Source organism: Lynx canadensis, chromosome A2 (assembly GCF_007474595.2).
Source record: "Lynx canadensis isolate LIC74 chromosome A2, mLynCan4.pri.v2, whole genome shotgun sequence".
NCBI lineage: Eukaryota > Metazoa > Chordata > Mammalia > Carnivora > Felidae > Lynx > Lynx canadensis.
Genome location: NC_044304.2, coordinates 122,349,436 through 122,376,877, shown reverse-complemented (window position 1 = coordinate 122,376,877; position 27,442 = coordinate 122,349,436). Strand labels below are relative to the sequence as shown.

At 40.3% G+C, this 27,442-nt stretch overlaps 1 protein-coding gene across 1 annotated transcript in view; it reads right to left on the bottom strand.

The window, feature by feature from the left end:
• The window catches only part of ITPRID1 (ITPR interacting domain containing 1), a 214,205-nt gene that overhangs the window by 63,663 nt on the left and 123,100 nt on the right, over nt 1-27,442 (bottom strand). The window contains 9 exon segments of the mRNA XM_032592501.1: nt 997-1,056; nt 1,059-1,198; nt 3,226-3,248; nt 3,250-3,284; nt 3,287-3,313; nt 6,167-6,244; nt 15,365-15,408; nt 15,738-15,786; nt 17,378-17,559. Of these exon segments, the coding sequence (XP_032448392.1) occupies nt 997-1,056; nt 1,059-1,198; nt 3,226-3,248; nt 3,250-3,284; nt 3,287-3,313; nt 6,167-6,244; nt 15,365-15,408; nt 15,738-15,786; nt 17,378-17,559 (638 nt within the window).

Here is a 27,442-nt window from a genome sequence, read left to right as displayed (position 1 = left end):
AACCACTTTATCTCACTTGACTTTCATGAATTTATTTAAAGAACTTATTTCAGAAACAGCATTTTGGCATTTTCTCCAGTCTAGAATTCTGCAAACTCTATCCCATGGAGGAGATGTTCTTCAACGCTCCTCCAAGAGGGGTTTGATATTTAAATGATTTTGAAAAATCTGCACTGCATCTCTCTGGGAGACTGAGAGTGCACTTCACCATACTAAACAAATCCTGAGGTAAATAAACCGGTTTAACTGCAAGGCATCTTTCCCCCAAATTATTTGAGCACACATTCCAAGAGCGTCCTAGTAACATTCTAGAGAAAATTCCATTGACCACCAGCTGGGGAAAAAATAGCAGCATGTATGATAACTAAGAGGTTTAGGTATAGTTAATCCTCAAATCTGGAGATCTGACAGCTTAATACCTACCACTCACGGCTCATGGTAGAATAAGTAACATTCTAAGCCCTTATAGATGAGGAAATTAGGTTTCACCTTGCGACTTGTGATAAGCTTCGTGGTTCTCTCTGCCTCCCCGGTAAGTGGCTATGGCAATATATTAGTGCTTTCCACTGGTATGGCATTTTTCTTCTGGACATATGGTAGGACTGCACATTCTCACCCCTTTGGAGTTAAGTGTGGCCATGTAACTGATTTGGACAATGAAATCAATGAGTAAATTCCGAGCAGAAAGAGGTAAGAGTCAAGTGTGATTCTCCATTTCCACCTTTTCTCTGTCATTGCAACCAGTGACTTCCAGGTGATGGGGCCAAGACTACATATGAAGACAATATGCAACAGATCTTCCCCCCAAACATGCACATGAAGCCACAGCAGACGCGTAGCGTAGAGTGATCAACATGTAAACGTTTCTGCTCTAAGCCACTGCACACAGGGGTGACTGTCACTACACATATAATCCCATATGGTCTCTCCTATACTGTGGCTCCCTGGCCACCACCCCCAGTGCTGAGATTCAGAAACCACGCAGTCCCCACTTACCGCACAAGTCCGGGTTCTCAATGTCCATTCGCTGCTTCTGAGCTTCAAGAAAAACCTGGTTGTGATTCCTCTGGCTGCTGAGCCACAATCCAGAAATCTGGCTGGGATTTGAGTGCAGATGTCTGGCTCATCTGCACCAAACCCCAGATCCAAGAGAATCTCCACTGGATCTTTTTCCCAAAATTCCAGCCATTCAGGAATGCTGTGGTAAAAATATGAATATCTTTATCCAGTAACAGTTCATTTAACAAGACCCATTTTTTTTTTCTAGTCACCTCACACACCCAATCTTCTAGAAATTGAATGGAAGAGGAATCTAAATAGGCAAATAGATGGTGCATTTACGAGAACTCACATATACTTACTTAAAGGATTGTCCATCAACCCCATTCAGGGACTGCTTGGCTGTACTTTCTATGCAAGACCAATGAGTTTATTTATCTGTCTACTTCATAGTAAGCAAATGTTAAGTTAGAGACAGCAGGAAGACTGTGGGACAGAAACCAGAAGCGATGCACTGATAACCACAAAGAAATGGTAGTTCATGGCGATGTGAAACAGAAAAAAACAAAAACAAAACAAAACTGTGAACAGCAGAACTCAAAAAAGAATGTTTTTAACGAGAATCAGTCTGAGGGCATCCTCAGCTACACAAGTCTGCTGAGGGTGTCATTAAATGCAGGACTCCAAGGACTGATCTTTACAAATAATAATTTGTAGTCCCTAAGGCGGATTAAAATATATTCTGTATTTGTGTGTGTGTTGCGTGTGTGTGTGTGTGTGTGTGTGTGTGTGTGTGGGACTTGGGTGAGAAATAAGAAGTGCTTTCTTCAAATCATTTTACTCAGCTTTAGCACTTAAAATTATAAACTTCAGTTCTCTGGAAATTAATTTATGTATACTAACCACTTCCCCAATCACTGACCTTCTCCTTGGTAACTGTGCTATTGACCTTTTTTAAAAAGTCATGGATACATCGGAAGCAGATGAGAGGAGGTTTTCCTAGGTTTGCCTGGTTCTTTTGTTTCAGGTTTCTGTTTGCCTCTGCTTTACATGCAACACCAAGGAGCTTATTTGAGATAGTCCTGGATGATTTTACTTTCATGACTTCATCATTTAAATTGGGTTAATTACAATTCATGTATTAGCCATCACACATTTAACAACAGCCACCTGTAGTCTCGCTGGGCAGGCCACTTACCACACATTACTCAACATCACGTTTACACTTCTTATGTGACATAGAGATCTGGGGCTTTGCCTCCTGATTCGATCAAGGAAGAAAAGATAAGCCAAAAACTCTTACTGTGGGGCTTAAATGGTTCAGCTCAGATATCTTAATCATTGGAAAGAACTGAAGAACTGGGGATACCAATCACTTGACACCCCCAATAAAAATGTTTTGAGGGAGAAAAAACAAAGTCTTGGGAGAAATCTAACTCGTGTATGAAAGATTTAGTCTGTTATCATATGTCCTCATAGTACAAATATTTATCCTGCCCATTTACACAATATTTATTGACATTTGTCATGTTCTAGGCCCTCTGCTAGGCACCCAAGGTGCAAAAAGGAACAAAGACATAGTTCTGCCTTCTAAAGGCTCACAATCTCATGTCTCAGAATGTATTGATTGATTGATTTGTCACTAAACATTTTTAATATCATAACTCTTCTTGTTTACATTAATTATGTAAGAAATACATAAAATATATTCACATTGTCAAAACATTATATTACACATAAAGGTTTCTTTCCCCTGGCCATTATCCCACCAATCCTGACTCCCCTCCTACTAAATTATCTGTACACTTCCATATATTGTTCTATATTACATATATGCTTTATAGTTTTCACTTGTTTGATCTATAAATAGTAGCATTACCCTACTGCATATCTTTCTGCATCTTACTTTTTCCCCTCAAAAATATGACTTGAAGATCGTTCTAAGTTAGTATATATAGTTCTTTCTGCCTATTCCTTTATTCACTGTATAGAATCTATAAAATGGGTGGGCCGTTAGTTTGTTGGACCATTTCCCCATTGGCAGATACTTAGCTTGATCTCCCTGACTCTTTTACACCGTGCTTGTGAATCAGAGGTTTGAAATCCTTATTCATTCTCTCATCCATTCATTCACCAGGTTATTTCTCAAATGCCTATTTATAATTTCTGAATCCACAGTTGTACAGAATGATTTCTCTGGATGAAAAGTGCCTGGAAATCACATACCTTTGTGGTATACTTGCAGTAGAAATGGCAAGAGTTGAAACTGGTCCCTCTAGAAAGGGTGGAGTTTCTGAAAACGGATGCAGAGAGTCTACAGTGGGGAAATACCAATGATGAGATGTGTTGATTTAGATAGTCCCCTGGGAGATCACTGTGAATCTTTCCCTTCCAGAGCAAACATTTGCATTTCCTCCTCATTTCTAATAATCCGTTAATGGCTGCACCTTGGAGAAGAGAGAGCATGCGTGGAGAAGGTGCTCCCTGTTTCCAAGAGCGTTGTGTTACAGAAGGTGTGAGAATTTAAGTGTTAGGTGCCCGCTAGTGCTCATTATAAAGGTGACAGAATGTCTCACTTTTGACAGATGGCAAACATTGGGGAACCTATCAGGCAACACAGACTAGCTAGGCACCAACTTTCCAAAGAAGTTAAAATTAGTGATGAAGAGGTACGGCGAACGGTTACTGAAGTGACTCCCTATTAATTCCCATAACGGGACGGATCCATAGTGCATGGTTAACAATCTCTAAATGCTGTCTCCTGTGGCCACCCATATGCAACAGTAACTGGCTCCTCCCCCACCACAAAAACCAATGCCATTCTAGCTAAGTGGGCCTGCGTTGCAAGTCATTTGAAAGCACTTCCAAACAGAATGAGCCCCCTGTTATAATATAGTTCAGTTTTTATATTGTTCTGAATGTACCACTGATTCATTGAGCCTCAGTTGTAACAGCCAATTGGCACAAAATGGGAATTTATCAAAGAACAATGTAGATCTCACTTTCCCTAGAAGACCAAGTTATCCTGAATTTCCTTAGTCCTTGCCCAGATTTTGTCCTTTGCCTCTTTGTTCAATTGCTTCTCTGAGAAGAGAGCAAGAGAAGCAATAGGGCTGAGAACGTGTATGTTCTGATAATAAAGACCCTGATTTTAACAGATGGTTGAACTTGCTGGGAGCCCTGGAGAGAGGCAAAAGATATCCTTTCTTTATTGCCTCACCTCAGTTTGTATTAAGCCTGCCATATTTCTGTTTCATTCGGGGGTCTGTAAGCATTACTTTCCTTTATAATGCTCAGCAAAGCCACCCAGAAACTGCCCTGGCCTTGGATCCAGGAGAATCCATGTATAGTCACAGTTCTGATCAAGCCATGAGAGCAGGGGGTTGGAGTGAGTCACTGACCTTGGCTTTCATTTTCCTCTTCAACAAAATGAGAAAGTGTGTCTGAGAGATTTCTGGGGTCCTTTGTGGCTCTATGACTCTATAAGCAGCAAAAATAATCTGCTAAGAAGGAAAAACTACGACCAACTAGAAAAGTTGTGAATTGGTTAGGAGTCAGAGGGATACAGTATTGCGTATTTGGGTTTCAACTAGTTGGGAATTATCTTGAAACACGCAAGGGTGGCTGAGTCATGAAGCGAGTTCTCAGAGTCAAAAAGCTCACCTTCTATACCACTGGCATAGGATACCTACACGAGGGTATTTCTCAGAATCCCCTGAAGGGCTTGCAAAAAACAGATTCTGAACCCCACCTTGAGATTTTCTGATTCAGAGTTGTCTGGGATGGGGCTTGAAAATTGCAATTCTATTAAGTTTCTGAGGTCATGCTGCTGCCACTGTTGAGCACTGCTTTGAGACCTAGTCTCTATTCTCATAGTAAGAGAATCTGACTGCTTTCTACTTAACATTGGAAATTTTATGTACAGTTAACCCCCTGACCACGTGAGGTTAAGGGTGCTGACCCCCCACACAATCAAAAATCCACAATAAACTTTTTGTGTTTTTCTAACGTTTATTTCTCTGTTGTGTTTTTGTGTTTGTTGGTTTTTGTTTGGTTTTGCTTGTTTTTTTGAGAGAGAGAGAGAGAGAGAGAGAATAGGGGAGGGCAGAGAGAGGGGGAGAAAAAGAATCCAGAACAGGCTCCATGCTCAGCACACTCAGGTTTGATCTCATGTCAATAAGATCACGACCTGAGCTGATATCAGGAGTCGGACACTTAACTGACCCAGCCACCCAGGTGCCTCTCCACATATAACTTTTAACTCCCTTAAAACAGAATTACTTATAGCCTACTGTTCACTGAAAGCCTTACTGATAATAGTCAATTACATATTTTATATGTTATATATAATTATGTGTTCTTACAATAAAGTAGCCTACAGGAAAAAAATCAAAAGCAAAAACATTTACAGTACTGTATTGTACTTTAAAAAAATCTGCATGGTGAAATCAGCCAAAGAAAGACAAATACCACATGATTTCATTCATGTGTGTAATTTAAGAAACAAAACAAATAAACAAAGAAAAATTCTAAAAATTAAAAGAAATTTAATTTAATTTAATGAAGACAAATTAAAAAAAAAAAACTCAACACACTCTTTAATACAGGGAACAAATTGGTGGTTGCCAAAGTGGAGGTGGGTGCTGGGATGGGGGAAATAGAATTAACAGTACACTTATCATGACAAGCACTGAGAAATGTATGGAATTGTTGAATCCTTATGTTGTACACCTGAAACCAGCACTGTATGCTAATTATACTTGAATTAAAAAAAAAAGTCTGCATATAGGTGGATCCACACAGTTCAAAGCCGCGTTGTTCAAAGGTCAACTGTATTATTGCCCAGCAAATAGCATGATGATGACTAACATTGACAGTGTGAGAATACGGATGCAACTATTTCATGAACAGGTCCTTTTGAACACTCGTATTACAGTCAAATGTGTTTTATGCATATATTTTAATTAAATCCTCCCTCCAAGCCAGCATTTGTTCGTTTATTGTGCTCACTGCTTCATGACATTTAAAGAACCTCTATTTCTCTCAAGGCTAGTGAAAGTGTTCCAGGTGCTGTGGCTAAACCAGTGACAAAATCCCAAGATCCATGGCATTGTTAAGAAAGCTCCTCACTTCCCTTTCATTTATGAAAACTGTGGCTGTCAGATACTGGAGCAGAGTGACACTGACACCTACCTCATGTAGTCCGTCACGGTCATGCACACCATCCCTTGTTCACGCACAGAAACTGCAACAAACAAAAGGGGACATGAGCTTAATCTCCTTTTGTCCCATAGGAGATTTTCTAGTCCTCAGACGAATTAACATGGGATCGATTTCCATATCCGAGATTGTATGTGCATGAGGTACAAAGCATCTCTGTAGTGAACGAGACAGAATGTAATGAATGGCTAAATTGTGTGATGACCACTTGAAGAAATGTACTTGCTTGGTCGAGAGGGAAGTCAGTGGCAAATGGAGTGGTTGGCCAAGGTTTCATGGAGATACTATCTTGGATTTTTAAGAATGGGTAAAATTTGATGGATGGAAAGAGGTGTTGCCATGCACCAAGAGGGTCTGTAGCAAATGCAAAGCACAGCGATAGGGCTATTCAGAAGGGATCATAGGCCATTTTGGAATACTCTCTCATGGCCCACAAGGTCAAGGAGCAAGGGTGGGGACAGGCAAAAAAAATACATGAAGGACCCAGCATTTGTTGACCATCTTCCATGCATTTGTATCTCTTAATCCTCACAACACTCTTAAAATTTAGGACCTATCCTTATTTTTCAGATAAGGAAACAGACTCACAGAAGTTGAGTAATGAGCCCGTGATCACACGTTCAAAAGTAGCAGATCCAGGAATTTATCATTACCTTTATTATTGATTATAGCAATAACAGTTACTATTTAACATTAAATAATAAATTAATGAGGCAGTGTGCTAAGCATGTTGCATGCAGCACCTCTCTGAATTCTTACAACATATCAAGGAAATAGGTATTATGAATCTCTCCTTAATAGAGAGCCAAATTGAGGCTCAGAGAGATTAAATAAATTTTCCGTGGCCAGCAGGATGTCACAGCTTATTTTTATTTGTTGCTATTGTTGCTTTTCAAAACACCACACTGCCAGCAGAATGTCCTGTAACTTATTTGAAAAGCAGAAAGAGGAGTTTACCTGGAAAACCAGGGAAGATTTTTGAGCAAACAAATTAATGGGAGAGAGAGGATGAGGAAGGTCCATTTGCCTTGTTAGTGGTGCTGAGGGCAGAATAGAAGAGCTGATATTGGGAGGCGGAGGCCCGTTTAGGATGCGTTGTGGTTATGGTAAGCAGGAGTGATGATGTAATGCTGTGGCTGCTGGCTGCCCGGGCAACATTCAGAACTCGGGCTGGTGCTTCCAGAAGTTTACCAACCTTCTCATTTCCTCTCACGGTGGCTCTCCCGGGTGCTTTCCCGAGTACGAACATGTGACACGTATCACACAGGAAATGTTGCCACTCAGCACTTCCATAAGAAAGTGAAGTTTTTCACCATAAGAAATACAATGCATGTGGGAGAAATTACAAACAACAACAACAAACCTATATGCTTGAAACATATGAAAAAAGAGCCTGAAAATAATAAACGGCTCTTCAGTGTGGAGCCAGAGTTCTTGTCTGGGGAGGAGACTAGAAACAGTTCTCAAGGTATCCACGAACTTGCCTCTGAATGCCAAATTTGATATATGGAAATAACACTTATAGTTTTCATCTGTTGTTACAAGGGCTCAGTGACCCTGCTGGATGGAAAAGGAACATATAGTCTTGGAAGGATAAGGACTCAAGGCATATCACTGAGGTGTGAGTAAACAGTGAGTTCTTAACTAAGCTCAGAATACACAACTACAATTTTGAAAGGTAGTGAGAGTATGGCTGCAATGAATGTCTGCCCTACAAAACAAATGTAACTCAGCCACACAAGTCATATGGGATGAACAATATAAATCTATCCATACCTCTCAAGCATTTGGAACCAGGCAGTTGAGAGACTAATGGGACAGTAAGAAACTATTATTCCTTGCCTTTTGGAGGGTCTTTTTGGTTTTAGTTCAAGTATAGTTGTTGCTGTTGTTTTCCAGTTTGCTAATTTGCAAGATAAACTTCCTGGGCTTGTCAGGGTTCTTGTTCCCTTTGCCTATATTCAATAAGGAACCTGAACCGAGAGGCACAAGCTGGTAGCCCAGTTCTCCCCTGCACCGAGATTCCTAGGATTTCCTTAAAACTCAGAAGATACAGCAGTATCAATCCCAGATCTCTTCAGGGAGCGATCTGTTGGAGCCCACGTGTTCTGCGATTCTCCGCAGTCTCTCTCTGCCCTGCTTGCTTGGTTCATTAGCAGTTACCTGCCCAGCTCCCGGAAGCACTGGAGTCAGCTACCTCGGACCACATCAAGAATTTGACACCTAGGGAATGCCATAATGGGACAAATTCCTGTTACCCTGCATTTCCTCAAGCTTCTGTAGGCACCACGCTTGAGGCTGCCCCAGCAGAAAACGAAACACTTATAGATGTGTCTGTATCTACCACGTAAATCCCTACTGGCTACGATCTCCTTAAGTCCTTCTTTCTTCTCCAGTTGCTTGGTCTTGATATTTTCTCCAATTTATTTTTCCTTCTAGGATACCCTTATTAGGTTTTTTTAAAAACCAGACTCTACTCTTTAAAATCAACAGTGGATGAAGAAAGAAAGAAAAAGTAAGGTCCTACTCTCCCTAGGTTTTATAAGGGTTGATTTGGAAGAGAATTAAAGCAAGAAAAAGAGTTCTCTGCTCTACTCAATACATCCCATTGCATGGGTTAAACGCCGGTTCTGATTCCCTTTTAGATACTTGAGTCTCCAGCCACCCTCCCTACTGTTAGGTGGACTTCTGCCATCTGAAGCAGCAGACATGCACTTAACCCTGCAAAATGTATTACTGGAGAAGATGTAGTGAGATATGCAGAAGGCACTAATTAGCACCTTTATTGGCTTAGAAAGCATTTTTTATTTTGGTTTTCCTAAGCATTTCTGACTGATTCATGGAAGACATTTGGTTCTTTGGAATATCGTCCAATAGACTAATCAAATTACATTTTCACAGGGCTCTAAAATAATAGCATTCTGCAGCTTTCTGTGTATTTAACTCCTGCATGCCCAAGACACTTGGTAGAGGCAGTCAGCGGGGTTGAGTTGTCTCAGTTTGCAAATAATCGCAGTCTATATGCTTACAAAATAAAAGGTTCTTCTTTCTCCCTGACATTCATGCTCAAAAACCTTAAAGCCAACTGTAATGCTTTGTTCTTCCTCACCCACGTATCTGCTTCTTCTCTGGATGCAGTTGACTCCCCGTCTCCATTCCACTGCTGACACACAGCCCACACCCTCATGACACCCCGAGTTCATGAGTTCACAACGGCGTCTTCTCAAAGTGGGCAGGATAAACACTGGAATTTGTCATTTCTCTTCTCAGAAATCATGCATAACTCACTAGTGTAGAGATAGCACGTTTGTCACACATGGACTTCAATTCCCCAGCACTGCACCTGTGGCAGCCATCACTAACTATTCATGACCAAAGATACGGTCCCCAAATCCTACTCAATACAGACCCCAATTACAACTACCTCTCCTTTGGAACCTGAGATGATCTTAACACATCAAGTGTGATTCCTTCTTTCTGGATTTTAAGGCATTTATAACCTGACAACACCTTTTTTACCAGAAAAAATTTCCACCTTTGCTCCCCAGCATGAAACCATTTCTCTAATCTGACCACCTTTTCTATGTTTTCCTGCACACATTTGGTTTTCTTTTCATTCTGTGCCTTTGTTCAAGCTCCTTGAACCAAGTGGCATTGTCTTCCTTTGCCTCTTTGTTTTCTTCTAAAATGTATTACTCTTTGACTAGCCCAAGTCTCTCTTCCTTGAAAATTTCCCAATATGACTCACATCAGCTTCATTATGGACCAGTTTTACTAAGATCTTTTGTTGACTAGCTTTGGGGAAATCAGATGTGTTAGAGATAATTCCTACCTCAGTGGGATTTACAATTTTGTCAGTGAGTCCTCTCCCAAATAATTTGAGGCAGCACCAAGTGCCATATGGGCAGAACCCTTCATGGATGTGACCGGTGTTCAGACAAAAAATTGAGTCTTTGAGTGCAGATGTCAGGAAGGGCCTTATAGAGAATACGGGACCTGAATCAGGCCTCAAAAGAAGGGCAAGAGGAGAACAGAACAGGAAAGATTTTAGGACAGGAGGAATTAGATGAAGAAAGATCAAGAATTAGGATGGCAATGAGAGGGGCTGAGACAAGAGGGTCTTGTGAAAAGCTGGCCCAGGTTGTATTCAGATTGCAATGGTCCTGGTAAGTCAGAGTGATATAAGATAAGAGCAGGAGCCATGCATTCTACATCTTTGCATTCTCCCCTAGCTCAGTTCTTTGTTGTAAGTGCTTTTGTTTGATAAGCATTAGGGAGTATCTATTATGTTTAACTGGATTTACATTGACCTCATCTTATAGACCACAGGGTTTAGAATTTGATTCTGTAAGTTCTTATTTAATGAGTTCCTTCCAGAAAGGTATAAGTTTATGCTTCAAAGATTTCTCTGGGGATTGGAGAAGTATCTAAATATTAAAAAGACAAATGAATTAACCACCCATCAAGTAATCAATGGTTCCAAGCAGATCTTTGACAAAAACTGTTTCTTTGCTGTAGGAGTTGGTTCTGGGTTTTTTTCTTTTTTTCTTTTTCCCTAACAGTTATTCTTGGCTGTGTTGGTAAACAAGTGTACATTATATAATGTGGCACACACACCGGTGTAGGTGTCTACACGCATTGGTGTAGGATAACGCCAATGCACTCTAACAGGGCGACGGTGCTGATGTCTAATTTGTTCTTCAGTGGTGGGAATGGGTTTACCAGAAACTAGCTCCTCTCCCCAGGCTTTCTTATACAAAGTTTTAATATGGAATCTGGGATTAAGAATGAGTCAGAAACCTGAGAAGAGAGACCTTGACACTCATAACCATGTTTCTTTAACACCCCAACTGACCCCAAAGAGGTTCTGAATGTCCTATTGGGTTTGTGGCTATAAGAAGGCAGGCCCATGGATCCTCACTGAGGGCAAACTGAGAATCAAACTTGTGTTTGTGTGCGCAGTTGGTGGCCACGAAGAGGGGTTGATCTTCACCATCGGTGGAGGTTCTCAGACAGAAAAAAGACAAAAAAAATTGAGGGATTTCCATAAGGGTGTTCCCTGTAAGTTATCCATGTGCCTTGAGCAGACAATGCTCTGGAGATACTTAAAAAGAAGACTGCCAGACCCCTTAGCTAAAATGCCCAAATATTTGTCAGAAGACAGGGCAGACAGTGAGAGAGCATTCTTCATGAAGTACTTTAATGAGACTTGGGAGGCAAGCAGCCAGCCTATCTTCATGTGGCTTTCCAGAGGAATTATTTGATGTGTCTTTTTTACTTTAAGATACAGATATGGTTATTTTACATTTCCGTAGATACTCGCTTGACTTCAAAAATTAGTTTTACTCTAAGACTTTTAAATTCTGGAGGACTGTGTTGTGGCTCTGAAGGCTGATGCACAAGAGCCAGAAGACCTGGAGAGAGAAGCAAATGTTGGTGACATTAGCCATGATGCTCACACTTTGATTTTTCTGGCAAGGACATTGATGCAGGGCTTTCCTCCCAGGGGTTTCCATACATAGCACATATAGTAACAGTAAATCGAACCAGTCCTCTGGAGAGGCAACATGGCTACAGAGTCAGACAGATCCAAATTCAAATCTTGACCCTCCTGTCTACTGACTGGGCTACTTTGGGCAAGTTACTTAACCTTTCTGAGTCTCATTTTCTTCCTTGCAAAAGTTAGTAATGGTAATATTTACCTCAGAAGATGGTTGGGGAAAATGAGATAGCTTATGTAAAGTACCTAGCTGTGTGGCCTTCACGTGTTTTCATTTCTTTCCCCTCCCGGTTCTACTGATAAAGAGACGGAAGTGCCAAGGGCTCATGGCTTTACCTGGCGTAATGGTGTTCAACACGATGTGAAATGGGCCAGTCAGATTCCAGTTTAATAAAAATGAGACTTTGGGTAGACACAGAGCAGCAGGAAAGCCCAAGAGTCACCATAAGAGGACAGCACCCCACCTTGGTCATCTCAAAATTCAGAAGGAATTCAGCAATAGGTCCACTGAAGCCTTATGCCATCCCCTGTCCCATTTTATTTGGGGCTCAGTTTGAGACCTAGAGGCCCACCTGACTTCTCTGGGAGTTACTGGGTCACCTATAAGATGAGCAGACACTTGAATCTTATTCCTACTTCAAAGTATAAAAGCCTCAGGGGTGACCAATGAAGGAAACAGCCTTAAAATAAATTCTACTTGTAGTGAGTTGAATTTAATTTCCGTATCTGATATCTCATTTTAGAATGTGTTCTTTATTTGGAAATAGGGTTTTTGTAGATACAATTAGTAAAGATGAGGCCATACTGGATTAGGGTGGGTCCTAAGTGCAATGACTAATGTCCTTAAAAAAAGAGAAAAGAAGACCCACAGGGAAAAGTGGCCATGTGGATATGGAGGCAGAGAATGGAAAGGATGTCATCACAAGCCAAGAAATGTCAAGGATTTCTGAGAGTCACCTAAAGTTAGGAAGGGGCAAGGGAGGATTCCTCTCTTGAACCTTTAGAAAGAGAATGACCTTGGCTGACACACCTTGATTTCAGACTTCAGCCTTTAGAACTTTGAGACAATAAATTTCTGTTTGAGGCTGCCAGGTGTGTGGTAATTTGTTAGAGATGCCCCAGGAACTAACGCACCACTCTGCATCATACTAGGATTGCATGAGGGCTTCTTATCTATCTATCTATCTATCTATCTATCTATCTATAATCTACCTATCTATCATCTATCTATCTACCTATTTATTTTTTATTTATTTATTTTTAATGGTTTATCTATTTTTGAGAGAGAGAGAGAGAGCGCGCAGGGGAGAGGCAGAGAGAGAGGGAGACAGAAGATCCAAGGCAGGCTCTGCGCTGACAGCAGAGAGTTCAATGCGAGACTTGTATTCACGAACCAGGAGACCATGACCTGAGCAGAAGTCAGACACTTAACCCACCGAGTCGCCCAGGTGCCATAGGATTGCATGAGTTTTTATGGGATTTTTGCCTCTAGTAGGGATTACTCTTCTCCCCTTTCAGTTTCTTTTCACCTTGCCACAGATTTTCTCCCTGCCACCTTCACCACGACCTTCACATGACCAGATTCTGATACCGTTCAAGTTTCCACATTTTTCAGTATGACTCTTGGCTTCCCTAAACTCCACGTTTATTGGTCTCATCATGGCTAAACCAGCCCATGGAGGGCTGATAGAATGCTGGACTTAATGCTCCTTTGCCCTCTTGTAACCAGCTGTGATCACCTTGTGGCCCAAACTCTTCACCTGCAAAGCTCAGATGAACACCAGCCTTGTTTCCACACAGGTGACTGAGTTTAAAATATGATAGATCATAAAGGGCTTTGTAAAAATGAAGGCTCAATTAAACTTGTAATAAGCCCTTCCACTATTATTAAAAACCTCACTGAAGATAAAGGACTTGGCAAATGGGAACTGTGTGTTTCTGATCGCTATCCCTTCTTTCCTCCAGCTCTGCACCTCCTGTATGTGCCTTTACAGTTCATTGACTTGATTCAGAGGTGGAAGGACCATGGTTGTCTTTAATTTCTAGGAAGTGAAGCTTTTTTTAAAAAATTTTTTTTTCCTTAATGTTTTTATTTATTTTTGAGACAGAGAGAGACAGAGCATGAGCAGGGAAGGGGCAGAGAGAGAGGGAGACACAGAACCGGAAGCAGGCTCCAGGCTCCGAGCCATCAGCACAGAGCCCGATGCGGGGCTCGAACTCACAGACTGTGAGATCATGACCTGAGCCGAAGTCGGACACTCAACCGACTGAGCCACCCAGGCTCCCCAGTGAAGCTTTTAATAAAACAGTTACTGGCAGCTCCAGAGTGGGTTCCAGGCCTCCCACCATGACCCGGGCAAGATGAAACATCAGTGATATCTGACATCTCACGCTGGCTATAGTTCTTAAGTTCTTGCCTTTTCTTGATTCTGCACTATTGTAAACAGATACTTAAATTCGGTTTATTGGCAAACATCTTCAGAGATTTGGGGATCATGGAACTTCCAAGTCCAAAGCAGCTTGGAAAAGGAGGAAATTTCAATGATATACCTAGCTGTTGTTACTGTATTATTTTGTTTTTATTAAGTAAAAAAGTCCCAAATTTAAACTGGTTTGTAACCAATGGTCAATCTTAATTGAAGATGTCAGTGGAAGAAGTGAAATAATGAAAACCAGTCAAGTAACCATTAAACTAATAGTTTTCCCCTCTAATCATTAAACTCCTAATTTATGTCATTTTTTACATACATTATTTATGGCATTTTGCCAATTTTAAAACACACTTTTTTTTTTTCACATTTTAACATCTATGAAATCAGAAAGTATCTTGTAGTCAGTGTTGCCTTTCATTTATAATTGCCAGGACTTGTTTTATATTCCTATCTGAGCAGCACTTAAAATGTGAGTGCCTTTTATTTATTTTTTTAAGATTTTATTTTTAAGTAATCTCCACACCCAACATGGAGTTCAAACTCCCAACCCTGAGATCAAGCATCGCATGCTCCACAGACTAAGTCAGTCGGTGAGTGCATTTTATGATTGTATTTCTATGAAATACATTATTTCATTTAGAGAATATGGAAACTGTGAGATCTGCAATTAATTTTGTTTTCTTTTTATAATGTTCTTATCACATGTCAATGTAACAGGTGTGATATATGTTCTGCATCAGAAATACATACTTGCACTGTTTGCTGTAGAATTCAATATTGTTCTTTTTGAGAACAAGTGCATCATTAGAAAGAGAGGATATAACTTTGAGACTGAAGAAGAGAAAGAAACTAGATTTAAACATAGAAGTACAATACAGCATGAGGAAAAGTTAAAGCAATTGCATTTCCATAATTATATCCTTACAAAATGTCTTCATAGGACCCAGTGAGTATTCTGGTAGAGTCTGAGCTAATGATGTGGCAAGAGTCCTGGTTTGCAGCCCCCAACCTGCTGCTGCTGGGTAACCCCCTATCCTTTCTGAGCCTCAGATTTATATATCAAACAAAGCAATTGAGCTGGGTGGTTTTTGAGATCTGTTCCATTTCTAGTAAGCTCCAATAATCTCATTTTAAGAAGATTTATTCACACAGACATTTTAATAAATCTACTCAGGTCCACAAAGCTTAACTGCTTCTGGTTCTCTTGTCTTACCAGTGTGGTCGATGTCTTGCTGAAAGTTTTCATTTACAGAGACCCTATAAAGAAACAAAAATATTGCAAGTCAAACTATGTGTACAACTCAATTATACTAAATTGCAATTTAATTAAACAGATGAGAGTAAATGCAGAGCTAGGCTTTATTATGGGAGGGCTTTTTAAAACCAATCAACAGCCAGGAACTGGAACAGTATTCTATTGTGTACTTTAAAATTGATATATAACTTTTGTAACAATGGAGCCATCCTTCATGCACCCAGTTAAAATGAAAATCCCTACCTGTCACACCTTGCCCCAGCAGAGCTATCCACATTGTTTGCAAGGATCTTTGGAAGAGAAATGTGTAAGGGCACGAAGAAACACTTACAAGAATCCAGAGTCCAGCCACTGCTGAATACTTGCTTGTTTGGTATCTTCTACAGAAGAGAAAGGAACAGAGCAATCAAAGCACACCAGGTAAAATAATGCTACCTGTTACCCAGCCACCACCCATAGCTCTATTTCCTACATATTCAATCACAAGTTTCTATAAGCATATTCATTCATTTTCCCAAGGCAAAACTTCCTGCTTTCCATAATCAGCCTTTCCTGAGAACAAAGTATATAAACTTGCCAAATGACTGATTTGAAGAAATAAGAGAAAGGAAGGAAGGAAGGAAAGGAAAGGAAAGGAAAGGAAAGGAAGGAAAGGAAAGGAAGGAAGAAGGAAGGAAGGAAGGAAGGAAGGAAGGAAGGAAGGAAGGAAAAGGAAAGGAAAAGTGAAAAGGAAGAAAAACAAATCACCAAAGTGCAAGAGATGTTAGAATAATTTTTATTTACTTTTTTTTTTTTTTTTTTTTTTTTTTCAACGTTTATTTTCTTGGGACAGAGAGAGACAGAGCATGAACGGGGGGGCAGAGAGAGAGGGAGACACAGAACCGGAAACAGGCTCCAGGCTCTGAGCCATCAGCCCAGAGCCCGACGCGGGGCTCGAACTCACGGACCGCGAGATCGTGACCTGGCTGAAGTCGGACGCCTAACCGACTGCGCCACCCAGGCGCCCCAAGTTAGAATAATTTTTAAATTACCTGGTGTGAACATGAAGGGTGATTAACCATACCAGACTTTTGTCTTTCTCCTGTCAGATATAGATCACCATGGACCCTCTCCTTATTGAATCACATTTACCTGACGAGGCTAGCTAGTGATGTTGATTTGCAAGGAGTTCTCTGCCAGGTTCTAAACCAAATTTGCATTCATTCCAGGGATATAGTGCACTACAGTCTCAGGATTGCCAAAGGCACCCTGTGTTAAAAAGCCACGGGCCTTTTAAGGTGGATCTTTGTCACTGGCTTAACAAATAGTTAACAGGCAAAAAGGAGAGGGTAGAGAAGCAGCATTTCTCGGTAAATATTTCTTTCCTTTCTGGTTGGCTACAGGCTACTCTGGGCTGATTTTCTTTGACTTTGTCCCACCAAACTGTGAAGTACCTGACTTACCCACTCACAAGGTGTCAGGTGGGCATGGAAGATGCTTATTTGTAAATTTAGGGATTCCAGAGACGTAGAATGAATGAAGTGGTGGGCAAGGAAGAAAAGCCATCAAACAGCAACATCACTGTGGAGGGAGAAGTGTTTTCCTACTTATTACTCTTTAAACTATTAAAATTATTAGGGATGCTTCGTGCAAGACCCGGCATATAAGAGCCTTTCAATAAAATGTTTGGTGTTCTGAAGGAAGCCTCATGTCTCTGGCATGGACTCCAAGTCCATGGGGGACTTGGGATGAGAAGACCTCGGAGTAGAAAGGGAACAGTTGGCCTATTTCCATCAAGAAGGTGTGTGTTTTGAATGTCTGTGGGGAAAGTCAGAAGTGCCCGTGTCATAGATGCTTCTGGCGTCCCACCAGGAACACTGGTATCTTCAAAGCCAAGCACTTGTTCCAAATCATTTGCCCCCAGCCAAGTCCCCACATCCCTTACCACCCACAGCAGGATGTTTTCATATAGCCCTGAGGGCCTGTTCTCACCCAGCAGGGGGATGGTGAGACCCTGGCTTTCCTCCTCAGAGCCAGGTGGCAGCTGCTGATCTAGGCGAGCCCATGCCCTCTTGGTGGACCTCAGGATCTCTCTCCTGCTCTTTTCTTGGCCTCCCGGGGAGTTGCTGGATCCATGTGACCTCTCTGCCATTGTAAGGGAGTAATTCGGCAAACTAAAACATGCAGACAAACAAATCAGATGCAATGAGTCAGCTTTCAGGCTTGGTTCAGTGAGAAGGAGAAGCCAGAGTGCTCATACCACCAACACTTACAATCTTCCAGAGCCTGGTTCACCCACCAGAGCTGAGTTCCCTGTCCCAATGCAGAGAAGTGGTTGCCTCTTAAGTGGAGAGGCCACAGGAGGCTGGGACTAATGTGACTTCACCTGTCACCTGTCACCAGGCCACCAGAGGGTGGATCCAATCAGATAGACTGCGATGTGGATGCAAAGAAACTGTGGACTGGAGGGCACATCAGCCAGGAAGGAAGTTTAAAAGTATTGATTACATAATAAATACCCTTCCAAGTTATCCAACAGTTACATCTATAAAAATATTTTTAGAGACTCAAAATGTAAAAAACAAGGGCTTTGGCAACAGATCAACCTGGATGAGTCTCATGTCTGCAACTTATTGGGTGGACTTGGGTAAATTATGTAATCTTTCTACATTCTCTTATTTTTTAATTGGGTGTAAATTCTACTGAGTTATAATAACTGTTGACTTCAGTGGAGTACTTATCATGTGCTAGATTCTATGCTGCCTTCCATACATCTATTATTTAATTAAATTGCCAACCAAGGAGGCAATCTAATTGTCACAATTTTATAGCAGATTGAAGAGCAGAGAAAGGTGTCGTGTATCTAAAGTTGCACACCTAAAGCCACACAACAACCAACACTCAAACCCGGGCACCAGACTCCAAGCATATTCCCATAATTATTAAACCATACCATCTACCCTCTAGGATGATTGGGACAATTAGAATATTAGTAAGTATATTATGTATATGGCACAAGAAATACTGATCATCTTTGTTATCTCACTTAACCTTTATTAACATCATTATGAGAGTTGCAGAGTAAGAGGTGGACACAGAGGCTTATAGCAGCTGAGTGAGTTGTTAAAACCCCCAGATCATCAGCACATTAAGAACAAGGGCCTGCCTCTTACTTGTTGATATGTCTACAGTATTTGACTATATTCCCAGCACATAGTAGGTGCTAAATAAATACATATAAAACTAAAGTGGCAAAGCTAGAATTCCAAAGCACTTTCTGACTAACTTCTTTCCATGACATCTACTTGAATTTGCACAGTGTATTAGCCAAGTTTAGAGAAATGACCAAATAGTCAAATTTCTCTTTCAGCAGCACCCCTTGCATCCTTAAACTCATGCATAATCACCAACCATATGCTATAAACCATTGTTTCTAATCAGTGTTTTATCAAGGCAAAGTCATTCAAATTTCCTGAAAACATTTGAATATTTTCATTTAAGTACATAGGTGAACATTGTTGGTGCAACTGGCAGTAAGAGTTTCCTTGCATGCTTTGTACTTTAAAATTCTAGAATCCAGTTGAAGTATAAATATACATTTATTGTTGCAATAGTAAATTACTGTAAAAATTAATGACAATTGTGATGACTATTAATTTTATGCATAAAAAAACAATTACTAAGAAATTTCAATTATTTAAAAATTATAGCAAGGAGTGGACAGTTAAAATTTATATTTATGGGGAGCCTTTTAGTCAGCCAACCTCAGAAAGTTAACCTTTAGGATATCCTCTGGGAGCAAATAAATGTTAATAAAACTTTTGATGCTAACACAAGTCAAAAATAATACAGATAAGATTATATTCTTTTTAAAAATGTTTTTAAATGTTTTATTTTATTTTTGAGAGACGGAGAGAGACAGAGCGTGAGCAGGGAGGGCAGAGAGAGAGAGGGAGACACAGAATCCAAAGCAGGCTTCAGGCTCTGAGCTGTCAGCACACAGCGTGATGTAGGGCTCCAATTCACGGACAGCGAGATCATGACCTGAGCTGAAGTTGGACACTCAACTGATTGAGCCACCCAGGCGCCCTGATATATATTTCTAAACTTTATAGGGTTATCTGGTATACTAGAATTTATAACACAAGACAAACTGTAGGAATTGAATTTAATTTCTAGTTATTAATTTTACACAAGCTTTGGTACTTTTGAATTAAAAAAGTTCTCTTTGGCAATGCTGTACATCTTGGGCATGCGAATTATTATCAGAGCATCAACTCTGACAATGCAGAATTTCACAAGGAGGGAAAATCTCCCAAATCATGCTCAACAAGATTCGTGAAATATCAGACTCAGTACGTGCTCAGGGTTTGAAGAAAAGAATAGTGTATTATGGGAAAATAAGATACCCCAAAATAGTCTTGCTCGTCCACCCACCTCAGCTGACAGTGAGGTCCTATTTAGCACAAAGGACTCTGGTCTGTAGTAGGAGCAGGGCCTGTCAAGCAGCTCACAGTCCTCAAATTGTGGCTCCTGTGCTCCAGTGTCAAATTTTAACCTAGCTACCACTTTCCCAAATACAACCCTGTAAAAATCATCAAAATTTTCAGTAGAAGTGCTGCTTTATTGGTATGTCTCAGACTTCCTCTCTAAAATGGCATGTTTGACCTCAGCCACCAGGCTTGCACAACCAGTGAGGGTATGCTGCCTTCCAGCTCAGCTGTCGTTGGCTTGAGAGCAGTAAAAAGCTTGCCAAGGAAAGTGGGAACCCTTGCTAAAGGCTGGGGTCAGGGACTGGCTGTAAAGAACAACTCTTTTGTTTAGCCGTTTTTCGTGGATGCCTTTCTGATCAGTAAACAAATCTGCTTTGCATTCTCTGATGTTTGAATGACCCTCCTTTGGCATCCACGGACTGACCCTGAGGCAGCAACAGATGGGAGGGGTGGGGTGGGTGGGGGCGAGGTCCTTGGCAAAGGACCAGATTCGGGTGGTAGCCCTGAATTGCCCAGGGGACTGACAGAGCAGAAGTTGTAGGATGTGGTCTCTGCTGATTCCTCTGGTTAACTCTTTATCCCAAGGACCATTTGGATCCAAATTCTTGCTGATGCTGGCTTGGCCCAAAATGAATCTTCATCCTAGATTATGTTGTTTCCTGTGCCGGAGGGTCCCTTTCCTGTCTTCAGATCCTTTCTATTCCAATTACTATGGTATTAATCCTTATGTGTATAAAGAACTTCCATTAATGTGGGAAATTTCTCATGTTTGATTTTAAAAAGATGGTGCAAAATAATATATACACCGGAAACTCAATTTTGTAAAAACAAAACAAACAACAACAAAGTATATTGAAAAGACAAAGAGTAATGTACTAAAATATTATCAAGCTTTCAAAATTTTTAAAAAGGCCAAAATGAAAAAAAAATGGTGTTGTTACATTAATTTTCCATGACATTTTCTTCCTTGAGCAAATGCAACCATACCTGCTCCTTTTCACTGTGAGGCCTTCAGCCCACAGTGAAATCATAGAATTTGATACTCATACTTAAAGCAGTGACAATGGTTACGTTCTTGCCCTCTGGGGTTATTTAACTTTTTGCACCTCTGTGCAAACAGGTTATCTTGCCAAACAGGTTATTCATACTGGAGAATAGGGACTGTGCTTTATTTATCTCTGTGTTCCCTACAGATCCCAGCATAGAACTCTGCCCAGGGTAAAGAATCTGTGACTGCAAGTTGATTGCTTGGTTATTTGGGAAAGGAACACCAGCTGGTTTAGCCAGTATTCTTGGTTCTTATGTGGTTAAAAGAATAAGTCCTTTCAGGTCAGATAACTCCAGATTTTAATCTCAGCTCTGTTGCTTTTCTGACATCTCCTTAGGGAAATTTTCAAACATCTCTGATAATCTATTTCTTCATCTCTGTAATGAGTATGAAATAACCACTTCATACGGCTGTTGGAAAAAATTAATGAAAAATGTGTATAAAACAATCAATACCCACATTGGTCAGGTTTTTTGTTTTGTTTTGTTTTTTGTTTTTTTGGTTTGTTTCATTTTCCTTCTCTATGTTGCCTCTCTAGGTCATTTTCATGTCGAGAACTGTCCAGTAAAAAAGAATCACCAATCAGTGTAACAGTTCAGTTGTTTTTCCATAGGAGATAAATTTGACACTCATAGTTTGCCTATAACCTGTGTCATTTTGAGATTACTTAGTTTGAATAATTAAGAAGATACATTTGGAGAGTACGAGAATAAAATATTTCTGTGACCATGAGAATGCATGTTTATTTGAGAACAGAGACACATATCAGAGCTTGGAAATTCCTTCAACTATGATCTTAATTTCAAGGTTATAATTGCAGACTATAGTTCTAGCCTTGGCTCCACTTCTGAAGGAGCCCTGTGGTCAAGAAGAAAACGTCACACAGGAAAAAAATTCCACAGGAATTCGGAGTCTACAGGAATCTTACCATCTCTATGTCTCTACTATGGATCCTCATCACCACAGCCTCTGTTCAAGCCTTTCGTGAGATCTCAATGATATCCAGGCTTGCCTGGCTCCCCTCCACCTTCCATATACAACGACTTCCCCAGTAGAAAAATTTAGGAGAAGTCTACGTAGAACCGTATGCTCCAGGAAGACCTGCCCCTCTCTCAACTATGACTTCATACACAGAAGTTTAAAAAAGAAGCCTTCACAGCCCCTCATGCTCTCAAGAAAATAATTATCATGAGCCTTGATACAACTCCCTTCCCTCTACAGACTAAGAAACCAGTCCTGGGAGGCTGCCACTTTAAGAGAACTGATTCAAACATCATACTCTAAGAGATCATAGGACTAATTTTATCATGCCTTAGAGCCTTGCTCATGTGACAGCGGACATTGCCTCATCTGGCCCAATCTCTCACTCTTCTCAGGTGCTCCCAACACCTGTGCCCTCTGGTATTCACAGACTGTCAACCACCAGATCCCCTTTATCCTAAGCTCTTCATCGAATGTCCCTTCATCTCCTTTTTCTAATTGAAACCTGAACACAGCTTACTTTGTCACTCTCTGAGCTGAGTTTTTTCTTTTTCACCCATTGAATCAGGACCCTAACCTTAGAGGTGATACCAATTTCCTCCATGTTCCTCATTGTTACTTTCAGATCTTATTTCCTCTGTCCTTTCAAGGCTACCAAACTAAGTTGTCATTAACACCCAGGACATATGGCCTCACTTACTGAAAATGGGATGGTATTTGTGTCATCCTCCTGAAAGATTTCATTGTCAATCTAGATGACCCATCAACATCTGACTATTCAGTTCAGTTTTCTGCTGACTTTCAACACTCCTTTCTCTATTCAATTCCCAGGGTCATACTTCATCACTGTAAGTGAACATCCTCTAAACTCCCAATTTCAGGGCGCCTGGGTGGCGCAGTCGGTTAAGCGTCCGACTTCAGCCAGGTCACGGTCTCGCGGTCCGTGAGTTCGAGCCCCGCGTCAGGCTCTGGGCTGATGGCTCGGAGCCTGGAGCCTGTTTCCGATTCTGTGTCTCCCTCTCTCTCTCCCCCCCCCCCCGTTCATGCTCTGTCTCTCTCTGTCCCAAAAATAAATAAACGTTGAAAAAAAAAATTTAAACTCCCAATTTCAAACATCCCTTGTCACCTCTATTCTACTCATAGACGTTGCTTGGACACTGTTTTCCCTCCATACTGAATTGTTCCCTTTAGTTTACAACATGCTATAATGTCTCTTATCTTAAAATGATCCTCCACTCATTGGTCATTGAATGACCTTTCAATCTCTCTCCAACTCCTACTCTAGTTTTCTAGATGATGATTCCCAAATTCACATTTCCAAATCTAGTCCAGATCCTTAGAATAGGGCCCCTGAGTTTCCAAATGGGCTATTCCCAATTACTTGATATCTTCACTTGGATACTGACATTTCTAAGTTACTATGTGCCACACTGAATTCTTTATTCTTTCCTTGACTTCTACTTGACCCCCTATATCCCTGGCTTTATTCCAGTGTCCCCAATATTAATAAATGGTGCCACTATTTAGGCAGTTGCTCTGGCCAAGAACTTAATGAGTCTTCCTTAATTCCTTTATTCCTTTTACACCTCACAACAGGTTACTTAAAAGAGAGTGAGAGAGGGGCCCTTAAAAGATATCTCACACTGACCTCCTCTGCTTTTGTCAACCTTATTATGTGAATCAGAACTTGTAGTCTCATTTGGATCATAGCAAAAAGCTCCCATGTACAGCACCAACCACACCTCTCACTCTCTTTATAACCCACCCAAATTAGCATGCTAATGCTCAACTAACTGTCAGTTCTTATCATTTTAGAATTTTCAGTAGTTGGGCACTTCCTCTTAATGGAAACAATCTGTTGGAAACAATGCTTTTTAATAATATGCTCTCTCAGATTTCTTCCTATCTCACTCAAGGCTTTTTTCTCAAGATCTTTTGCTGGTTTTTCTAAGTTTTTAGTGTTCTATACCTCAGTACTCAACTCCCTCTTATCTTTTTTTTTTATCTACATGCTTTCCCTATGTGAGTGTGGCTTTAATTGTTCCCTGTAATCCAATAATTTAATGTAAATCACTACTAAAGTATTTTCACATTTTATAAGTGTGTGTTGATTGAAAGTGGGACTTTTTTTTGTCATCCTCCCCGAAGATTTCATTGTCAATCTAGATGACCCATCAACACCTGACCATTCAGTTCAATAATCTGCCAACTTTCAACACTCCTTCTGCTTATCCCACTGTGGGATTTTCTTCAGGACAGAGCTCTTAGTTCTCATATCATAATTGTATGAAAAAGGTACTTGATATATGTTTGCTGAATAAATTACTGTTTAAATGAATGCCAAAAAGGAATTGAGAAATACTGGTGCAAATTTGGTTATTAAACCATGAAGAAAAGTGTGGTATTCAACAATTAAACAATTTATGAGAAGGTGCAACTTGCCAGGAACAGGTATACGATACCAGGGAACAATGCAATTTGAATTAGAAAAGTGATCAGGTTATATATGTTAATATATATTCAACTATATAAATATATATTCTACCTTCATTTTGAAGCGAAATTTTCTGGCTAGTCACTTGATGTCTGTCCACTTCCACTATTTCAACCAAAGCTATCTGAGTAAATGCCTTCTGTTACCTTCTGTTATGTGCCTTCCAACAGCGTTAGCAGAGGAAAGATCTTAACTCATCACCAGGGAAACAAAAAGTAATTTATTTTAATTAATCAACAAATAGTTCATTGGTTGTATGACATTGGGCATGTGGTTTCAAGTTGTCTTGGAATGTAATTTCCTCTTGCATAATATGAGAGAATTGGATGTGATGAGATGATTCCATAAGATGGTTATTCTATTTCTGGCCTCCGTGTAGCCTATTGGTTGATGAGTGGAGCTCACATTTAAAACATATTTTAAAGTTATGTCCATCAAGACTATAAAAGGGCTGAGAATAAAACACCATTGCTATTACTTGGAAGACCACTCAAAAACTCAAACAACAAAGCCAAGCCAGGAATGCCCTTCTGCTCTTCCTCACTGTCCAAGTATCAAAGTCCCACAAATACATGTAAAGATTTCCAAGTGATTCAGTGAAGTAAAGGCAGATCTTAGAGAATAGAGTGTTCTGTCAATACTCTGCTAGGAGGAACAAGCAGTCTGTGATGACTTATTCTGTGGGTGGCTTCCTCCCACCATGAAATATGTGAAGGGTGCTCTCTCCTGATATTTAGGAGCAAGCTGGATTTAAAGACAAGGCAGTAGTGCCCAAGTTGGAACCCAAAGTCAGTTCTCTTAGACTTGGGGTTTTCATCTTTTGCTGGTGAAATAAGCAAAAGAGTACTAAGATTATGGTCAATAACCACATATACAGCTTCTTAGAAACTTGAAGTGCTGGTAAATTGAATCAACTGACTCATCTACTCCTAGCCCTGTTCCAGTCCTTCTCCAACTTTAAAGAGATTTTTCTTTCTCAATGATTCTCTCTTTCCTCATTATTTCTACTCTTGTCTTCTCAACATTTGCCTTGCCTCGTCCTGGGAAGGGAGAATGAGAGGATGTGTGGGTGTCTCCCATTCCCACGCATCCCAATCCAGGTGCCTGCATGTACATTGTATTCCGGATACACAGAACTACTTGTGTTCAACATGCCCTCCTCTCTGATGCTACTGGCTACAGATCCCTCTGCTAGTGCTGCCTTTCTCTTTCCTGGATATCATTTTACTGAGCTCAAGAGAACTCACTTTATAGCACTTTCTCCCCTTATCGCCCTCCACTCCCGTCCTAGCCTGCTCCTGGCATTCACAGAAACCTTTGCAACTCCTTATAGTGGCACTTTTCATGCTCAAGTAGTTTATTTGCACTTTTGCCTTTCCCACTCAACTAAGTGGACTCCTTGGCAATCCCTTGGCAAGGACCATGACTTATTTATTTTTATATCCATGGCCATGGATGATAATAGGTGATCAGCCATGACTGTTAACTGAATGAATGATTACTCTCATGCTGGACTCTGTCTTTGCTCTCAGGAGGTGGGAAGTGTGACTTACTCATCTTTATAGTTTCTGTCACATCAGGGATAGTACTGTGCACTAGTCATTCCTCATAAAAGCATGTCGTACGCATGGACTATTAAGTAAATAAATGCAATAATATCATCTACTAATTCAGTTCAATGAAATATTTTACTGTCTATTGTGTACAAAGAACCTTTGAGGAGCTTACAGTTGATTACAAAATATAGTACTTATTAACTATATACTGTGAAGTAGAACATAAAACACATTTTAAGAGAAGTATAAAACAACTGTTCTCAAATATTGAAGGAAGAAAATGATCATTTAGGGGCATAACAAAGGTTTCTTGGAAAGGGAGGTATTGGCTCTGGCTCTTGAAGAAGGTTAATGGATAGGCAAACATTCCAGACAGGGGGATTAAAATGCATGTGAGCAATAATGGCATAAATTTCACCAAAGGGCTATTCAGCAGTGGATTTGTGACAATTAAACACATGCTTTTCAATGTTAGCTTACTGAAATCACAACTCATCTTACCTGATGGTGTGATGATTAATTTTATGTGTCTACATGACTCAGCCATGGGGTGCCCAGATATCTGGCTAATCCTAATTTCTGGGGATGTCTATGAGGGTGTTTCCAGAATAGATTAACACTTGAACTGGTAGCCTGAAGCAAAGCAGACTGTTTTCCCCAGTGTGGACGGGAATTATTTAATCTGCTGAGGGCCTAAATAGAACAAAAGTGTGTAAATAAAATTCCCCTTTTCTCTGGCTGATTGTTGAGCTGGAACATCAGTCTCCTCGTGCTCTAGAACTCGGATTTACACGAGTGAATGCTCCCAGCTCTCAAGCTTCAGACTCAGCCTGTATCTACACCATCAGCTTTCCTGGGTCTCCAGCTTGCAGATGGCAGATCATGGAACCTCTAAGATTCCATAATTGTGTGAGAGAGAGATAGGTAGATAGATATAGATTTCTCTATCTATAATTAAATGTATGTAATTATATTATGTATTATATAATTATATATATACACATATATGTATATATACATACACACATATACATATACACACATATGTATATACACACACACATATGCATATACACATATATACATATACACATATGTATACATATACACATATATGTATACATATACACATATGTATGTATGTATGTATGTGTATGTATATATATGTATACACACACACACACACACACACACACACAATCTCATGTCTCTGGAGAACCTTGACCAATGCAGATGACTATTTTTCTTAACAATACTTTTCATTGGGCTCTATCACACCTTCCTTCTACATACCTCTCCTAATATCTTTAAAAAGTGACTGGTCAAGCCATTTTCTTTAAGATTTTCAGATGCACACACCTCAGGTTTAAAAACATACTGTTATACAATACAAATTGCATCATATTTCAGTCCAATAGGAAACCATCATAATGGTTAAGTTCTTAACTACAATAAGAAAGTGTTGCATCTAAAACACACAGAAAT